Genomic DNA, 20688 nt, shown 5'->3' on the forward strand with positions numbered 1-20688 from the left:
ACATCGGGAGCATATGAACGTGTTTAGCAATGGATGTATGCACATGCACAAATGCAGATAACATCCAGAGAGAAGTGAAACTGTTTTCAAAGGTTAAATGAGTTAGTCCAATTACCTCTCATTTTAACAAATAAAAGCATGAAAAATATCTCATCAAATTTAAAAGTTGAAAAGTTGACTGTAGAACTTCATTTCAGTGCCAAGTCCCAACGAGGTGTGGTCACATCTGTCCTCTTTAGACAACCAGTTTCGCTAATGAGAGAGAAACATTCCATGGAGAACACTGAACCTTCACACTCACAATACAACTGGATTGAGCAACCCATTCAGAAGCAGGCAGGGGGAAAGAGAATGAGCTTTCGAGCCAATAGAAATCAAGATGTGTCTGCAGGAACATTGGAAAGACACTTTGGTGGCCAATATTTCACTGCATACTCTCAGACATTGAAAGCTGACTCAAAGCGTTATGACACTGTAGGCATTTTGGAACGGTATGTTACCAGCAGACATTTGCAAAGACAGAGAGGAGACTGAAGTGTATGTGATGCCTTTTAAATTTTACCCTACTCAAATTTTGTGCAAACATATCTGATTTTCAGGCTAAAGAACAGACTAACGAACTAAATTAACTTCAGTGGAGCCCCTGGCCTGTTAAGAATATTTCATGATATTACTTAGGGGCCTACAGGCCCTAAACCAGAATATATGTACTGTATGGAGTAACATAAATACACTGAGAGGTGTTTCCAAATAACATTCCAAATAACATTAGCTTGGTAGGATGCTTCCTTCTGTGGGGTGACTTTACATTTTTAAACAAATATGGAGCACATTATTTAATTTGTATTTTACTGAGTAATTCTGATGCTGAAAATGCACATAGACCAGACCTCTAACAAAGGCAAATTTACACTTCATTGCTGATTGGCCGTGTCAGTCCAGACAGGTGGCTGCCTTGTGGAGGGTCATAGAGAGTGAACGTTAGCCGAGAGAGGCAGCATTCTGCTTCAGTTATGTAAACTGGCCAGGCCTGAGAACCAGTCAACCGGCACTGGGAGTTTGCATTGCCAATGGCAGGGCTCGAGTCCAATGCAAACAGCCAATACACACATAAACAAACAAACATACAACCATCAATATACCAATGCACAATACAAATGTGAAAATAACACCAAATGATTAAATAAAGAACAGAAATATAGTTAAATGAGTAACAACCTGAGAAATAAGGAAGTGCTATGCAATACACAAATGGTAAGGGAAAAACACTTCATTCAGATAATCAGACAATCCATTTAATCAGAATCAGAATCAGAATGAGCTTTAATGCCAAGTGTTCTCATGTACACAAGGATTTTTTTTTTTTTTTTTTTTTTTGGTGATAGGAGAAACAAGTGCACACAGAACATTACAGTGAGACAGAATATATAACAAGGTAAGAGTATAAATAGACACAAATAATAGGACATATAACAGAATGGCATATGTACATGTGCAAGTGGTAATATATGTGCAAGTTAGGGGTATGTACAGTTATTGAATTAAATATGTGAATTTACATATGTACATGAGATATATATTTACATTTTTGCACTATGGGGGAGTCCTGATGCAGTTTAATTGTTCATGGGGAAAATGGCCTGAGGGTTAAAAACTGTTCTTGTGCATGGATGTCCTGGCACTCAGTGCTCTGTAGCGCCGGCCAGAGGGCAACAGTTCAAAGAGGGAGTGGGCAGGGTGTGTGGGGTCCAGAGTGATTCTACCTGCACGTTTCCTCACTCTGGAGACATACAGGTCTTGGAGGGTGGGCAGGGGGGCACAAATTGTCCTCTCAGCAGTCCTTACTGTCCGTTGTAGTTTCCTCCTGACTGATTTGACGGCTATAACTACAGTTATAGATGTACACAGGATATACTCAATGACGGCCAAGTAGAACTGTGTCAGCAGCTCCTGTGGCAGGTTGAAGTTCCTCAGCTGGTGAAGGAAGTACAACCTCTGCTGAGCCTTCTTCACAATAGAGTCTATGTGGGTGTCCCACTTCAGGTCCTGAGAGATGGTAGTGCCCAGGAACCTGAATGACTCCACTGGTGGGGGGGGGGGGTTCTCCTGAAGTTCACAGTCATCTCCACTGTTTTGAGTGTGTTCAGCTCAAGGTTGTTGTGACCGCCCAGACAGCCAGCTGAAAACCTCCCATCTGTATGCAGACTCGTCACCATCGCGGATGAGGCAGATGACCGTGGTGTTATCTGCAAACTTCAGGAGCTTGACAGTGGGGTCTTTTGCAGTGCAGTCATTTGTGTACAGGGAGAAGAGCAGCCCTGAGGAGTACCAGTGCTAATAGTGAGGGTCCTGGATGTGAGTTTCCCCAGTCTCACTAGCTGCTGCCTATCTGTCAGAAAGCTGGTGATTAGACAGATTGGGGTGGGCACGGAGAGCTGGGTCAGTTTGGTTGAGAGAAGATCAGTCACGATGTATTGAAGGCTGAACTGAAGTCCACAAATAGGATCCTTGCATAAGTACCAGGTCTGTTGAGGTGTTGCAGGATATAATGCAGTCCCATATTGACAGCATCATCCATAGACCTGTTTGCTTGGTAAGCAAACTGAAGGGGGTCCAGTGATGTCCTTCAGGTAGGCCAAAACCAGTCTCTCAAATTACTTCATGACCACAGATGTGAAAGGGACAGGTCTGTAGTCATTAAGTCCTGTGATTTTGGTTTTTCTGGGGACCGGAATGATGGTGGAGCATTTGAAGCAGCAGGGAACTTCACACTGCTCCAGTAATCTATTGAAGATCTGTGTGAAGATGGTTGCCAGTTGGTTAGCACAGACTTTCAGACAGGCAGGTGAAAAGCTGTCTGGCCTGTAGCTTGCCTAGTCTGAAAGACCTGGCACACATCCTCCTCACAGATCATAAGTGTAGACTGAGTAGCAGGAGGGGGGAGGAGGGGGTTCCAGGAGGTGTTGGTGTGTTTGAAGTGAAGTTCAGAGCAGGGGAGGGGTGTGAGACTGGGCATTTCAAACCTGCAGTAAAACACATTCAGTTCATCAGTCATTAATTGACTCTCTTTAGAGCGAGGGGGAGGTGTCTTGTACTTGGTGATGCTTTTTAGGCCTTTACACACAGATGCAGGATCATAGGCTGAAAACTGTTTTTTCAGCTTTTCAGAGTAGCTTCTTTTAGCCACTCTGATTTCCTTAGTCAGTGTGTTCCTGGCCTGGTTGTACAATCTTTTATCCCCACTTCTGTAAGCATCCTCTTTGGCATGACAAAGCTGTCTGAGTTTTCCTATAAACCATGGTTTATCGTTATTGAATGATAAAAATGTCCTAGTGGGGATGCACATATTCTCACAGAAACTGATATATGATGTCACAGTATCTGTGAGCTCTGTGTCTGCAACCTCAAAAACACTCCAATCAGTGCAGTCAAAGCAGGCTTGTAGTTCCAGCTCTGCTTCATTGGTCTATCTCTTTACGGTCTTTACTACAGGTTTAGCTGATTTTAGTTTCTGCTTGTAGGTCGGGAGAAGATGAACCAGACAGTGATCAGAGAGTCCTAAAGCTGCACATGGGACAGAGCGATATGCATCCTTTTCAGTGGTGTAGCAGTGATCCAATATATGTCTGTCTCTGTTTGGGCATGTGATGTGTTTTTTGTATTTTGGCAGTTCATGTGTGAGGTTTGCTTTATTAAAATCCCCCAGAATAATGATAAGAGAGTCCAGGTGTTGTTGCTCTATGTCTGTGATGTGATCTGCCAGCTGTTGCAATGCTACTTTCACGCATGCTTGTGGCGGGATATAAACACTCACCAGAATAAATGAGGAAAACACTGTGGCAAGTAGAAAGGCTTACAGTTGATGAAGTGAGCTTCCAAATTAGGACAGCACATCTTCTTCAATGCTGTTACATCTGTACACCAACTTTTGTTGATTTAAAAGCACGTTTCACCGCTTCTTGTTTTCCCCGATGATTCCGCAACGTGTTCCACTCTGAACAGCTGGAAGCCCAGGAGATGTAGCGCGCTGTCCGGGATGGCTTCATTCAGCCAGGTTTCTGTGAAACACAGAGCAGCAGAGTTAGAAAAGTCCTTATTTGTTTGAGTGAGCAGAAGCAGTTCATTCGTTTTGTTGGCAAGGGTGCGGACATTCGCCAGTTGACGAAGTTTCACAAGCGCACCGGTGCTAATTGGTCCTTAATGCACTTAAGATTACACTTTCATCAAAACATGCAATAAGAAACACTTTAAGGCTCTTTGAGTTAATAAAGGTGTATTTTAAGGAATATGTTCCTCTTTGCTCTTTTTATCAAAACTGTACAAGATTATTTTGTGACACTTTACAATAAGATTCCATTTGTTTACATTACTTAACAACATTAGTTAACATGAACTAACAATGAACAATACCATTACAACATTTATCAATCTTAGTTCAAGTTCATTTCAACAAATAGTAATACGTTTTTTAAATCAAAAGTTGTATTTGTTAACATTAATGCATTATGAACTAATGTGAACTAACAATGAACAATTGTATTTTTATTAACATATTAACAAAGATTAATAAAAGCTGTTAAAATATATTGTTAATTGTTTGTTTATGATACCTAATGTATTAACTGATGTTAACAAATGAAACTTCATTGTAATGTGTTGCCGATTATTCTCATGTGTGACATGAAGAATACGTTATAAATAATGAATCTTTTTTTTTTTTAACAAAACAAACAAAATAAAAAATACATTATTATTTTTGCATATATTTGTTTAAGAGAAATAACCATTTTAAACCAGTGGTGTAGCCATGGATGTACCAGGGTATGCATATGCCACCCAAAACGTCAGCTTGCACACCAAATGAAATACCAATTTGATGATTAATAATAGTATTTAGTGGTGTAAAAATCCATTGATATAGTGCTCAATCTTCGATGCATCAATCACAGAATTTAATAATCGATTGAAACGACTATAATAATACCCAATGTGTAACAGATGCCTTCTCAGATTACACACGTGCTCTCGCAACATATGCGGAGCGTGAGACTGAGGAAAAAAGCATGCACTATAAATGAAGAAAGTTTATGCTACTGAGTCCGAATTTCTGCATCATTATTCATTATTGCATGCCCCAATATGTTAATTAAAATAAGTTAATTGTTGTTCTTTGCTTCCCCAGTTATGATATATTTTATGGAATATTTGGAGAACAGACATGAAAAGGTAAAGTAACGCACCTTTACTCGTGATGTTTGTTCATAACACGTGTTATAGGCTTACGCCATTAAGTTGTTAATTCTGTGACCCTGCTTGATGTAAAAATGATTTTTTCTTTATATTTCAATTATTGGTTGAAATACAGTTCCTCTGAGGTTATATTAAATGCATATTCAACGGTCTACTTTCTGTCTGTTTGTTAGTTTGCATCAAGTCAGACATGATGTAATCACTCTTTTCATAATGGCTCAATAATTAATGTAACATTAGTATAATGTTTTGGTTATTTACATTTCCAGTCACATGTGTACCATACCTCCCTGCACTCCCTAAAATTATTTTGGAAAACAATTCTGAACCGTTCCAAAATAATAAAATAGAATTTTATGATTAAATATAAATTCTAATATTTAGATGCATTAACAGGTTTATCTACTCCGTTGATAAAATTACCATTCATTTGTTTAGTCAAGTCATTGTAACGTAACACAGGGCTAAAAAGAATTTAGAGCTGAAAAGAAATTAATATGCACACTAAGTTTTCCCTTGGCAAACCCAAAGCCTACATCACTTTTTTAAACAAATTGTTCCTTCCATTTTCATAACGGGTCAATTTTGACCCAAACGTGAAGAACCAGTTGTGACCTTTCATCTTCAGACTTTCTGGATGTTATACACCTTTAAATAGTTTTTTGTACATCTATGAATTAAATTTGACCAAAACAAATATTATTATTATTATTATTTTATTTATTTTTTTATTTTTTATTTTTTCAAATTTAGCTCCTTGCCCCATACTGTTCTCTAGCTCCCCCACCTGCTCCACAGGGTACTGCATTTTCCCCACAAATTACAGACAAATTACAGACTTCACTAGCAGAATAAACCATAAATGGTTGTAATATAGTTAAGATGTTATAAAATGCCCAAAGTGATTGAAATAAATGTAAATTGAGACATCCCTTGCCAATGATTGCAAAGATTTTAAACTGTTTTTTATCATTTAAAAAATTTCTTTAAAAATCATGTTACTGAATTAATATTCAAAATATATAATTGTTTTTGCTATCATTATACACTATCGTTAAAGGGGGTCTTTAGTGCCATTGTACACTAATCAAGAATTTATGTATTTTGAATGGCTTTAAATATGGGTAAAAAATGACCTGAAGGACAAAAGGAGGGTGCAGTTTCTTAAGACAATAGGAGGGTTAAATGTTACTATGTAAAGTACAGTAGTGGGAGCACTTGGACAATTTGGTGATTTTATTTTCTTCTGAGAAAAAGACCCCAGTAATCTCACATGTGTCTCCTCTAGAGTTTCTGAACAGATCTCAACAATGTCTCAAACTGTGCTCAGATTGGCCAAGATAAGTCAAATAAAGAGATTTCATTATGAACTCAAACCTCAAGATTCCACCAAATTTACCAGCTTGTAAAGTGCTGAACACGCACTGAGATACACATGGACCATGACAGGAGTGACCGAGTGGCCCTGGTGTAGACTGAATGCCTGAACAATTTGTCATGTCTATTATTCTAAGTCAGAGAGCATGAGGAACAGACTACAGTAAAAGCAACCCAATACAAAACACTGACATCAGCAGTTGAGTGTTATTTAGAGAGCCATTAGTTATGTACAAATGCCAAACACTGAATAACAAGATTTCTCTGCGCTCCGCTCTCCCATAAATGCATTTTTCCTCAATCAAATTACAGCTCAGATACTTGACAAAATAATGTTATTGATGAACTTAAAAAGAAACAGTGGAATTTATCAAATAATGGTTCAGGACCAGTGGTTTGCTAACAGGTTTAGCAGGTTCTGTAGGTTTATAATTTAAAGCAAAACTGTGAAGTCTTTTTACACATAACACAAACTCTCTAAAATGACATGTCTTTCTAGATAAATGTTTACATTTTCTTTTGCATGTTACAATTGTTCACCTGAAGGGTGGGGGGTTCAGAGACCTTTGCATGGCTTATAATGACAAAACTCTAATTTACATCAGTGGATGGCCTCTTGGACAATTACAATACCTGCAATATTTGAAGAACACAGTGCTGGCCTTGACAAACACACTAAAATATACTGTATCAAGACATATCAATAATCAAGGGGTGGTGCACATTTCAGTACATAAAATCAGTCAACAAACACTGGACAAAACTTGAAGTAAAGTATCTGTTGAAACCTGAAGAAAATATCAGCACTTGCAGCCAAAAGAATAGTGTTTATGTTTAAGGTAAGTTTAGGTTTTGATTCAGTGTAAATTAAATGCTGCATTCAGGTCAAGGTTTGGCTGATATGCTGCAGTTCCTAATAAAGTTACAGTAGCGGCTTACTGGCGAGTAACTCCTTTTGCTTCCTGTAAGGCTGGTATTGTTTCTCCCTCACCACAGACACACAGGCAGAATATTTGCAATATGCCTCTGCACCAGGAATCCTATTCCAAATCATAGGAATATTTTATTTGTACAAATGGCAGAGCTGTGGTCTATTATTTGTAGTATGATTAATCATTTCCATTTATCTTTACAATACATTTTTATTGTGTTTATTTATGTTTTGTTTTTAATTTGTGAATTTATTATTATTATTCTCCAAACTCGAAAGGAAGCTCTGCAGATTTCTACAGAATCAAAATGTCATTCAGAAAAAGTGGGCAAATTCAGTGGCCTCGATGAATTTAGTAAATGTTGCCGTAGTTTCTACAATAAAAGCATTTTGCTTCAGTGTTGTTTTTTGATCTCTTTAATAATTATTAAAGATGTTAAAATCGAAGAAAAAAAAAACAGTCCTAGGAATCAAAAGAAAAAATAACATAAAACAGAACATATTCGAAAACGTTTTTTTTTTTTAGAAATTTCGTTCGGACAATGTTTTCATGAAACCAAAGACCAAAGGGTTAAAGGTGCAGTATGTAACAATTTTCATGTAATATTTGCCTTATATTTATTTTTATTATTCTTTTAATTAATTTTTTTTGCCAATGTGTGAATGGCTTGTAACACAACTTAAAAAATGAGCCTTTCCCGGACTTCCTAGGTTGCCTATTAAAGCCTGTAGACTGATTTTCATGTGAAGGGAGCGGGTCGCTTTTGCCGGGAAAATCCAAAGGATGTGACGTTTCTGCACGCTCCCGAGAGCCTCAGTGCTTCTCTTCTGCTATTCAACAGCGAGAACAAACTGCAACACTAGATAACGTTATCTTAGAGATGGAATCCAGCAAACGTCCGGCTCCCAGCTCAACACCGACCCCTACACAAACACAGTAAGCCAAAAAAAAAAATAAAAAAAAAACATTTATCTACTGAATCCCATCTGGCTAAGTGGGAACGTGACCGTGGTCGAGTGAAAACTAGAGTGAACATCGGCAGGGCATTTGATTCCTGGAGGGTCCTTCGTTCGGTTTTGGGGATCAGAACCGACCCTGAATTGGCGTTCTTCTTATTGGACAGGTAAGCTTACATAACTGCAAAGCATGTGAAATATAGTGTCATAAGGATTGATCTGTGTCATTTTAGATAACTTGATCTTGCCTGCTAACACTGACGAATTGCAAGCTACCTTGCTTCATAACTTTCAAATAATTTCAACGATCTTCTCTTTATACTAATAGTCAGGTATACAGGATAAATTTAAGCAAATATGCTGGTTTCTTGATCGTAGTACAACATATGACATACAAAACATACAATAGTGCAACATAACAGTGCAACAGTAAACAGTCTGGTATAGTTCGGTAGTATGTAGCTGTATGTGTGTATCAGTATGCTATGTTAGCTGATAAGTAGTCGTAGTTTAGTCTCAAAGTTTGTAGTAAAACAATCATAACTGTTTAATTTTAATTATGTTACCTCATCTGTCAGCATGATGCCAGTGGATCACTTTGTAAGTTACGTCATTGTTTTGGCTGATGCTCGCTTGCTCGCGTCCATATGGAGTGTGTACATGAGCACGAGCAACAGATAGCTGCTGCAGTTCACTTAACGGCCACAGGTGTCACTAATAACAAGGGTTTCTGAATCTTACATACTGCACCTTTAATCACAGTAAATTTTCCAAATTACATCGCTTCCTGTTGCCCCCAAAAATGAGGCTTCTCTGTTTTTAGTAGAACACAAGCATCGCTGCATCACACTTTTGTTTTCCGCCAAATTGCACATTGTGGATGTAGCTTTACGTGTCATACTGAAGACCTTTTTAACAACTACATATACTGCACATGCACAGTTAATCCAGACACAAGGCAAAATATTAGTGGTAAAAAATACATTTCTCAGTTGTTTCCAAGTCTTCACTGAATTGCATTCATTCACATTTGTTGCTGCAGGGGTTTGACTGAGATGCAGATCTGTAATTAAGATTCAGTTATCCATACAGTTCATTTTTTGTATTTAGGCCTTACTTTGTGATAATGTCCAGTGTCGTATGGCTTATTACAGCTAAAGAGCAATGAATGTGTGCTCTCCTCTGCTTTACCCAAATGTTGGTCATTAAATCAGTGTGAAGTTGATTCAGGACCTTATAAGTTCCAGAAGAACATGAGTTCTCTGGTTTAAGAAATGAAAATAATTCAGTTTAAGTTGACGTTTAAACCAAACATGGCCACACAATGTGTGCATGCATGCAGGCGAGATTATTAATTAATTATTAATTAATTATTAATTAATTATTAATTAATTTTCAATGTCCAGATGTAAATTTGAAATATTTTTGGATGCATTTTCTTTTTTCATTTCAGCTTAATTTTCCAGATCAGGTCCCTTTTTTTCTCGGGCAACACTGCAGCTGGTGTTTAACTCACCCTTAGCACAGAGTAATGTCATTTAAAAAGAACGTTATTAAACGTTCTAATGATCACATGGTACAAAACATTCTTTTCGTGTATTGGCCTTCTGGTGCATGGCACATGTTCGGAATGGAGCACTAGCACACAGTAAACAATGTTTACTGCCTACTATTTTCTGTATATTTTAGGAGTGTCAATTTAACTTATTTGGTGTGTTTAATTATATGAAGAAAAATTACATAATTAATCATGCCTCCGACCTGTAGGTTCATTCCCTAATAATGAAGGTTCCTACCATTGGAGCAGTTCAAGCTTCATGTTCAACCTTGATGCAGTAAGGGGCAGTCAGCACTCCTGCTGTTAGGCCAGTAATACAGTTATATTCAATGATATATAAATAAAGCAAATCATATTTTCGACTTTTAAAGCCACTTTTTTGTATTGCCTAAATGCTTTACTTGTCTGATGCCACAATATTTAATGTATTTGAATTACCTGAATTATAATATTTATTATATATCTATAAATATTTTAGTTATTGTATATGAAATTATCATTATTTGGGAGCCTTTCACAGTAAATATAGATACGTGCTTAATTACGATTAATTAATCAGCACATCATTTATTATTTCGAATAAAACATTTTATCGATTGACAGCCCTAATTTATACATTCAGTATATTATGCAAAATGCATTATGCAACAATAAACATTTCATGCATGTTAAATTGTTGTCAAATGACATGATTATGTGCATGTTCAATTCAGACTGGCATCCAGTTATCATCTTGGAATTAAAAACACTTATTTTGAAGTCTAATCATTCCTTAATAATGCATCAAGAAAGAGATGTTAAAAATCGGAAGGTCAAGTCAAGAGCTTTGCATTGTGGCATACAGCATTCTGTGTAGTACTGTTGTTGGCCGCTAGTATTTTGATAAATATAGTATGTCATTTGGGTAATCCATGCATACAGAAAATGCACATGTTGTGCACAGTATACATATTGCAGAAATAGTACAGAACTGTTGAAAACTCGTGTAATTTGCACCGTTTGTTTGTATTTTATATTTGATAAACTCTATTGACATAAAGATAGCATGAACACAACATTGTGATTCTCTTAAATGTAAGATCCTTTAGGTGACGGAGCAACTCTTTATGACTCATCTCTAGAGCGTTTTCTGCCAACAGCACAAGGGTGGGCAGCCCTTAGGAAATTTCCTTTATAAATCCACCAAGCACAAGGGATTACCCTCAGATGACAGGTGAGGAATCTCTCTGTAATCCCAAGCAATGTTTAACCTTTGAGTAGAGGCTCATTGTGTTGGCGTCTGTCCGAGGAACAGCCCAGCCATTGGAGATCAGCTCGCTGTTTGTCTACAACATCTCAGCACATCCTCTCAACCTCTCCCAGCATGAGACTTCCCAGTTAGCCTAATGTGCTCATACACAAGAGGTTTAGCCTGAGTGTTGGGTAAATACTACAGTAGCTCCCACCAGCGTGAAGCATACAACTGAATGCTAAATCAGATCAGTCAGAGAGGAAAATCAGAGAGGTTGTTTAATGACAAGTCAAGAGGACTCCTCAGTGTGAACCGGTATTAAAATAGGATTTCCTATCAGCTAAGGGGCACAAAAGTCCTGTTAGTAATACCATTTGGAAGCATTGCACTTTTTAATGGCATTAAACGTATGTCTTCCCAACATGGAAACGGGATACAGTATTTGGCGTAGGTATCAGCCTGTCTATACCCACACACCAAAATGTGACCCAGATTTGCATGCTGTTAAAACAGAGGGAGGAACACTGTGTGGCTCACGCTCACATATTTACATCTTCTCACGCAGATGAAACCGCCTGACACGGCACTAAAGAAAAAAAACGATCTACAGAGGACAGATCATGGAGCTTATCTGACCACTAAAAAGGGCTATTAGATGTCCCACTTTAGCCAAAATGAATCCCAATGTTTGGCTTGCTCCAAAAATACACAAACAGGTTGTCCATTAGTTCCTGGTATGTAGGCAGCTAGAAAATGTCATGAAAGTTAATGAAAACAAATGAGCTGCTACAGTACATGTAGAGTAAAGTAAGATGACTTATCAACCGACATAACAAAACAAACATAAACAAAAACAGGCTTAGTAAAAATAAAAATCACAGAGCAAATAATAAAAACGTGTTATTTTAAATGCTTCAGAGATAACCCAGAGAGGTGTAGCTACTTGAGGGTCTTTTATTTAGTACTGGACAGGGTCATAAATGAAGGGGGTTTGGGGTAAAATTGCCCCCGAAATCCAAAACGTGGGAGCAAAAAATGCCCTCATAACGTAACATTCTATTATAGTCATAGTTATACATATTATGGCATAAAGTTTGAATTAATATTGATTTAATTAATCATTCCAAAATCTTGAGTTTGTTTTAAAGTTGTTAAACATTTGAAGTACCTACATTTAATTCAAATCTGTAGTTACACTGTTAATTTTATCCCTAAACCTAACCCAACATAACCCCAATCCTATTCCTAAACCTACCTGTACCTCAACCTCAGTAGCAAATGTGAATCTTGTGAGAATTTTGCAGAACACCATATAGTTACACAATAAATACACTGTATTGCATGTATTTTAATGTTAGTACATAGTAGTTAAATAGACCTAATATAAAGTGGGACTGATTATTTCTTTGCACAAAAGTGTTAAAACCTATGGAATGGCGTTGTCTGAGTATATTTTATTTCTGGGAAAGGAAGAACAAATAAGTCAAGTGGTTTGATTCTTTAGTCTAATTTATGAAACATAAGCAGAATGAATGTCTGTGTTAATTGTTCATAAATCTGCATTGAATTGAATGTGATATATACAAAAAAATAAATAAAAAAATACAAAAAAAAGATCAGTTGGCTATGTCATTTGTTTATATTCCAGCAGTGTAACAAATTTACATTAAGGGGCAATATTTTCTCCTGGATTTGATTTTCGGGGAAATTTTTTACTTTAATGAGGGCATATTTCTTTCTGATAGTTCAAAACATAAGCTGAGTGTCATCCATTTATGTCAGATACTGTACATAAGTACATTGTATCAAACACTTAAAGGGACAGTTCACCCAAAAATGAAAATTCTCTCATTTGCTCTCCCTCATTCCATCCCAGATGTGTGTGACTTTCTTTCTTCTGCAGAACACAAATGAAGATTTTTAGAAGAATATTTCAGCTCTGTAGGTCCTTACAATGCAAGTGAATGGTGACCAGAACTTTGTAGCTCCAAAAAGCACATAAAGGCAGCATAAAAGTAAACCATAAGACTCCAGTGGATTAATCCATGTCTTCAGAAGTGTCATTTTTTATCATCAATTCTCCTCCCTGCCCAATAGGGGGTGATATGCACAAATAATGTGAATCACTAAAAACACAAGTGAAAGAAAAATGACTGATCTGTTTCTCACCCACACCTATCATATCACTTCTGAAGACATGGATTAAACCACTGGAGTCATCTGTAATATATTTGTCGATTTTGGAGCTTAAAAATGTTGGCACCCATTCGCTTGCATTGTAAGAACCTACAGAGCTGAAATTTTCTTCTAAAAATCTTCATTTGTGTTCTGCAGAAGAAAGAAAGTCATACACATCTGGGATGACATGAGGGTGAGTAAATGATGAGAGAATTTTCATTTTTGGATGAACTATCCCTTTGAGTACATAGTTAAAGACACCTATGATATAAAATGGATCCAAAATAGTGTTTAAATGGACATCAGATTTTCTTTTAATAAAGTGGTTTCCACAAAACTGGAAGTAAATAAATGTTAACGATTTTGAGAGAGATTGAAGACGTACAAATCTGCAGGGGCATGTGCTTTCAGCCACGTGATAAACAACCTGCTTGAGGAGGTGTGGCTAATAACTCTTCAGGTAACAGAGGTAACACAGTCATTTATTGACTGCTCACTTCTCTCTCCAGACAGACTACACCTTCAAATAAGGCTGTTCATGTGAGTGCTCACATTTTTTTTAACCTTGGTCATTTTTTTAGAACAGAAGTAAGGGCAGCATAGAATATAATAACACAAGGACACATCTGAAGTGATTTCTCTTCACTGAAGGAACTGACATTTCTAGTTGGGGATTTTAAGCTCTGCATTATGACTGGTATTTTTTCACTAGTATATTTCCACCAAGCAAAGAACATTAGTTACTCCTGACAAAGGTTTGGCTCATCTCAACTAAGCTAAGTTTACCTGACGGAGTGAAACTGTGTTCTGATTTCCAAAGCTGTACTACGGTTGGGAGTCATTGTAACCAGAGTCATGCCTGTGGTTAAAGTGGAGAGTGAATCTCCATCTGAGACCAGTCTTTCAGTGAATGACAACCAGAGAGCAGAGCCACAAAGAGGCCGCCGGAGGAAGAGGCCCCTTCAGCGAGGCAAACCACCATACAGTTATATCGCTCTGATCTCCATGGCAATTGCTAACTCGCCCGACCGTAAACTCACTCTGGGAGGGATCTACAAGTTCATCACTGAGAGGTTCCCTTTCTACCGAGACAACTCTAAGAAATGGCAGAACTCTATCCGGCATAATTTGACACTCAATGACTGCTTTATCAAGATCCAACGTGAACCCGGCAGACCGGGAAAAGGAAACTACTGGGCACTAGACCCCAACGCAGAAGACATGTTTGAAAGTGGCAGCTTTCTACGGCGTCGAAAGCGTTTCAAGCGCAGCGACTTCACTACATACTCATCGTACGTGCACGAGTCTCCCGTCTTCTCATCGGTACAGATTGCACGCTCAGCCTACGCCAACTCTGTCTACTCAAACATGGCTGTGAGCCCACAATATGCACAACAGCTGTCTTCTGCCTACTACCAATCTGCCTCTCCAAGCTTTGGCTCAAGTCAGTCGAGGGTCTTCAGAATCAACTCTCTCATTGGGTCACCTAGAGGGATGGGTGAAAGTGCAGAGATGATGCCTCAGCAGTCTTGCCGCAGTTTCAGCCCTGAGAGTGGCTCCTGCAGTTTGGGAGGACCAGGCTTCCAGCATCAGTCCTGCAGCGGGGAGACGGTGCTGTCATGCTGCTCTAGCTCCTCCAATAACATGGCCTTTGCTTATTCCAGCCCAGGACATGGACAAACTCAGGTATCATATCCACAAGGCAGCGCTCAGACCTACGGGCCAACAGGAAGGATGGCCATCTCCAGCTTATCTCCCATTGCTGGTGATGCTGTCGGGGACCCGTATGGTAGAACCTCCCCGGCACAGCTGGGCTCTTTCGTCCAGTACAATAACTCTGGCCCAGTAGGTAGCTCTGGAGCCTACATCAGGCATCCAGTTTACTCAGGTAATATGGACAGGTTCGTGTCTGCCACCTAATCCAAGACCGAAGATGATTTTCCCATTATGATAACTGCTGCCACACAGGAACATTTGGAGAGTCATTAAAAAAAATATCCAAATGGTAAAAATAAAAAACAATCAACATTGTGATAGCCCTGTGTCATACCACTCTTAGCATAGCAGAAAATGGTATGTTTACATTTAATATGGAAAATGTCATGTTTAAACACTTTCTTTTTTTACCTGTGATTTCCTCAAATGAGTAAGTTAAAATGATCTGTGCTAACCTTTCCCATCACAAACATTATAAAAAAAGGCACAAAGATTAAAACTGAAATGTTTACACAGATCAAGACTTTGGCAGGGGCTTTGTTTGTAATTAGATGAGTGAAATGTGTCATACGTTTTGTATATGCTCTTGTTATAATTGCCATCTATGATAAAACTAAAAGTGTAAAACACTTCCGCTGATACTTTTACTTCATTCATTCATATAAAATGTTTCTACAAGAGGTTGTGTATTCCTGTCTTTAGGACGAAAACAATTTCACGAGTATTTCTAAGGAATCATATTTAACATTTACAATTAATGTTGTAAAGGCACACAGTTAGGCTCTACAGCAACATTATATATATATATATATATATATCTCAACTCAACTTTATTTATATAGCACATTTAAAAACAACAGAGTTGACCAAAGTGCTTCACAATTTAGACATTTTAAAATAGTAAATTAACAAACACCATCAACACACATTACACAATACATTTTAAAGCACTATAAACTCTAATAAAAAGCTGCATATACAAGATGAGATCAATGTCAGAGCAGATATCTCCAATACTCAAGACGTGTTTTCAGCCAACACTTAAGAAAAATCTCTATAGACGGGGACGAACGAATATAAAGGGGAAGATTATTCCATAATTTAGGAGCAGCTACAGAGAATGCGCGATCACCCTTTGACTTTTGCTTGGACCGAGGGAGAGGCAGCAACATTTGGTTTGTAGATTTCAGTGGCCTAGAAGTATAAAGGCTCAGGAGATCTGCAATGTAATGGAGACAAATTGTGTAGCGCTTTAAAATCAAATAAAATCTTAAACTCAATCCTGTACTGAACTGGCAGCCAGTGAAGAGATGATAACACAGGGGTAATAAGCTCTCTGTATTTAATGCCAGTCAGTAGCCTGGCAGCAGCATTCTGTACCAGCTGCAGGTGGGACAGTGGCCGCTGACAGAGTCCCGCATAATGAGAGATACAATAGCCCATCCTGGAAGTTATAAAAGCATGAACTACCATCTCTAAATCTTTGAAACTAAATATGAGGTTTAGCCTAGAAATCATTCCAAGCTAATTAAAGCTGCCTTTTACAACAGAATGTATCTGTTTATCAAAGCCAAGGGTTGAACCATATTGAGATATATATATATATATATATATATATATGTATATATACACACACACATACACACACTGAAAATAAATCCTTTAGAACTCAAGATTTCTACATTTTCCAGAAATCCATGTTGTAACCAAATTAATTTACAAAATAGGTCATAGCAAATTAGACTTCTTCCCTCCTGGTTTTATCCTTCTGAAAATATTGCGGCATGCTATTATTATAAATTTAAAATAAATCCATTTGTCACGAAAGAAGAACAATGCATTCAACCCGTTTAGCAATGTGCAGATAACTCTATTGTCCGCTCAATGTAAAGACCCTCTGATGTCTCTTCAGGAAGACTCCACACACTTAAGGGGACATTACTGAAAGCTTTTAAAAATAATACGAATAATCATTCTTCAATCACTAAACAATCTAGTATATGTCATGAAAAGGACTGGGTTGTCATGTTGGAATCTTTGACAAACTTATGAACCAGAAATAACTTCTAAAAGAACTGGATATACATTATGAATCAGTAATGGTGAGAAGGAACACGTTAGCAGTCGAGTTTGCGTAGGTTTTAAATGGCATGCCAAAGAAGAGACGGAGGTATTGAGTATCAGTGAAGCAGAAGAGTACATCAGTGTGAACACTGAACTAGAATGAGAGGATTAAAGCATCAGTGCTCATCAGGTTTTCACAAGCACTGGCATGATCAGAATCACTAAAGATTAATTACTGGACTTCATCAGCTCATCAATCAGCCTTTACTGTATACAGGATTCAGACCAAACAAGCATTTATTCACAGAGTTTGTTAAACAATCAATCTTTAATACAAGCATTTCAAATCTTCCTGGAAACAATTCTAATAGTTCATTACCCATGGACAGACAAAGAACACATGTACAAATATTTCTGCTACATTTTATTTGTATCGTACACCAGTTTGTGGCATATTATAAAACAAAACTTGCTTGATTTTTTACATTTCAATTAAATTAAAACAGAGTAGAGAAAGAGAAACCAATTTATTCAACAATTACGTGTTTAAAAAAAAGAAACATTTTTAAGGACTCATCCGAGGAATTCTACGAGTTTCTGTAGTTCAGGACAGCTCTTGACAAGATCAGGAACAGAAGACAACGTCTGTGAATGATCAATTGTATAGTTGTTAATTTATTTCAGACAGACAGATTGAATGGATAATTTAAGGGTCTGCTCACCTGTCTCACGGTCTCGATCATATCATCAAGCAGATGTAGTTCTCGTTCCAGTTTACTCTGGTTCATGGCATGGACCCTTTGCTACAGAGCCAGAGTTCAGTGATTAAAACATTCAACTCACATCCTTAGAACACACAAACTAATTATGGGTGACAATTAAAATTGGAGACAGCATTCTGCTACTTCATTTATAGTTATTATGCATGCAATTTTATGAGCTCATATTAACTGGAGAGACTACATGGAAGATTTGAACTAATTAAAATGAACTAGAGAAGGCAAAAATGTTATTTAAAAATGGTGAAAACCAGTTTCATCGATATAATATGAATAATTAATTAAATTGCATTTAAAAATGTACTTTAAGCAGATAGGACACTTAAAGCCTATCTAATAATACTGTATGTCAGCAAGTGATTTGTGCTCATATGGTGCAATTTAATTATCATGGAAGCTCAAGAGTGTAATATTACTTAAACACCATAAAATCCATAAAATAACATATGAAAGATAAGAAGAGCATTTTGATACAGTTTGAGAAATACAGAAACTGTGTGTTCTGCACGAGCATTTCCAGAACATAAATCAATCTCGATATCACACACAGATTTTACCACATGTAATCCAAACAAATCGCTGAACCCCACTATTGAGCCTTTAATTTTATTGCCTTAAAAGAACTGAATGCATTTACAAGAAAAGATGACTCGCAATTAAATGTTTCAAACAAAAACACGTCTATACACGCTGGAAATGAAGTGCACAAATGCGAATGTTGAGTTAGATTGATGTAAAAAAATCACATTAAATCTGACCTGGCGGTTCAAACTGAAGGCACATTGGAAAAAAACTGAAAAGTATCCAGTTAATTTCCACATATGAAAGTGTCCCAGATCGGACTGTCACATGGTCATTCAATTAACAGATCAGTGTCACGTGTGTGGAAAAATATCAGATATGGGCCACATTCAACATGGGTGTGTACACAGTCTGCGTGTAATTTATGTTGTACACCAAAATGTCCAAGTGTCTTAAAGTTGTTTACTACAGATCTTATTGTACCCTATGGACCCTTCTCTCATTTCCGGGTTTGCAGAGCGGAAGTAGAATCACAGTTGGGTAAACTTGAATGACGGTGGATGAGAGAACAGATGTCATTTTTGCACACCCGTTTGCTCCAACCGCAATAGAAAATCTCAACGATTGTGCTTTCACTGCTTTTCAAAGGAAGATAAAAATATACAGCGCTGGATAACAGCAGTAAGAAGAGAGAGAGAGAGGCTCATTTTCTGTCACTCCCTCAGCAGCTGATTTGTAAAACTTACTCCAGGGTGCGTTCAACGTTATACATTTACACCAAATGTGTTTAAAATTGGAAATATAAAAAAGTTTGGTACATATACGTTGTTAAATAAAGCAGACACATCATAACACGTCTGTGAAAAGGGTCCATTCTAAAAATGCCATAATAAAAACCATAGGAAAATGACCTGAACAGCTCGTAACAATATTCAATACATGTAATATTCAGATTCAAGGACAGGTCACCACTTACGTGTCTTTTCGCCCTCTCCAGCACCTTAGCACGATTTTCCTCAGTTTCCATTAAATTTGCCTTGAGTTTCTCAACCTAAGAATAGAGTGTCTATGTAAAGATGTGTGACCTCCAGGGGGTGTGTTGATATAAACAACCAATAAAAATAAAACACTACTTTTACACACATCATCAGACAAAAGAAGAGTCCTAAAAGGTTTACTTTTTCTATTCAGTAGTGTGTATTCAACTATACTGCGGTACTTCCATTTAATTGCATAAAAATGTTTAATGCAATGCAGAGGAAGAACTGATGAACTAGCATACCTCTCGGAGGAGTTTGATTCGTTCATCCAATGCACTTGTACTGGCTGCTGATTGGACACCTGTTTGCTTAAGTTCCTCCCTCAGGACCTGAGCCTCCACTCGCGCCTGCTGCTCCATTCGACGCAAATCAGCGACCTCTCGGCGCAACTCCTGTTTCCCCACAATCACAGACAGGACTAGTTACTATACAACGAATCAAACTAAAACACTGCAATGACCACACCATTTTATCCATCAATGATGGTGGTAAAGAGAAAATGTTATCATCGTTATGTTTGTACCGTCAGTGGATACATACACTATTCTCTGCTCTGTATTTGTGAGTGGCTTCTGTGTTTTCCTCTAACTCACTACAGAGTTTCCTCAGGCGCTTTTCTTCCTTAAAGAGCACAATGCAAATTGAAGTCAGCAAAACCTCAAGCCAGGAAAACATCCAATGCAAAATCACTCTTAAACAGACAGCTGAAGGTATACCTGAGATTTCTGCTGCAGGACCACAGCATCCTTCTCCACCCGAGCCTGCAGTCTGTCCACATTCTGCCTTAGCTCCAAGACCTCCAGTAAGTGTGCCTGAGACTCTGTCTGCAGCGCCTCCTGCAGGTCACATCTGAAATAGCAGGTTATGACAATCATTGAATGTTACAGACTTAAAAACAAGGCTGCATTGGATTCTACAAATTAGTAGAACAACCTTCCTTTGTTCCACTATTTTCTCGTTTCCATCTCTAAATTGGACCATGAATAATCAGCGATTGAAATATGTCCGTAATCTTACCATCCACTGCACTCAATATCATTGAGCATAAATCTGATGCCGTGTGCAGCCAGTATATAAGTATAGAT

The 20688-nt window shown here is 37.7% G+C and overlaps 2 protein-coding genes across 2 annotated transcripts in view; one reads left to right on the forward strand and one right to left on the reverse strand.

Moving 5' to 3' along the window:
• The first annotated feature begins 13978 nt into the window (after positions 1-13978).
• Positions 13979-15830, forward strand: foxe1 (forkhead box E1). The gene is made up of 2 exons (XM_051705065.1): positions 13979-14022; positions 14303-15830. The coding sequence occupies exon 2, from the start codon at positions 14338-14340 to the stop codon at positions 15400-15402; it is 1065 nt and encodes a 354-aa protein (XP_051561025.1). The 5' UTR covers positions 13979-14022; positions 14303-14337; the 3' UTR covers positions 15403-15830.
• Positions 15831-17544: 1714 nt separating this feature from the next.
• The window catches only part of spag5 (sperm associated antigen 5), a 29122-nt gene continuing 25978 nt past the window's right edge, over positions 17545-20688 (reverse strand). Inside the window, exons 21-26 of the mRNA XM_051704979.1 lie at positions 20320-20452; positions 20144-20224; positions 19846-19995; positions 19540-19614; positions 17985-18065; positions 17545-17907 (exon numbers count right to left, since the gene is read on the reverse strand). Of these exons, the coding sequence (XP_051560939.1) occupies positions 17836-17907; positions 17985-18065; positions 19540-19614; positions 19846-19995; positions 20144-20224; positions 20320-20452 (592 nt within the window). The 3' untranslated portion in view covers positions 17545-17835. The remainder of the gene's footprint in view (positions 17908-17984; positions 18066-19539; positions 19615-19845; positions 19996-20143; positions 20225-20319; positions 20453-20688) is intronic.

Source organism: Myxocyprinus asiaticus, chromosome 8 (assembly GCF_019703515.2).
Source record: "Myxocyprinus asiaticus isolate MX2 ecotype Aquarium Trade chromosome 8, UBuf_Myxa_2, whole genome shotgun sequence".
Classification (NCBI taxonomy): domain Eukaryota; kingdom Metazoa; phylum Chordata; class Actinopteri; order Cypriniformes; family Catostomidae; genus Myxocyprinus; species Myxocyprinus asiaticus.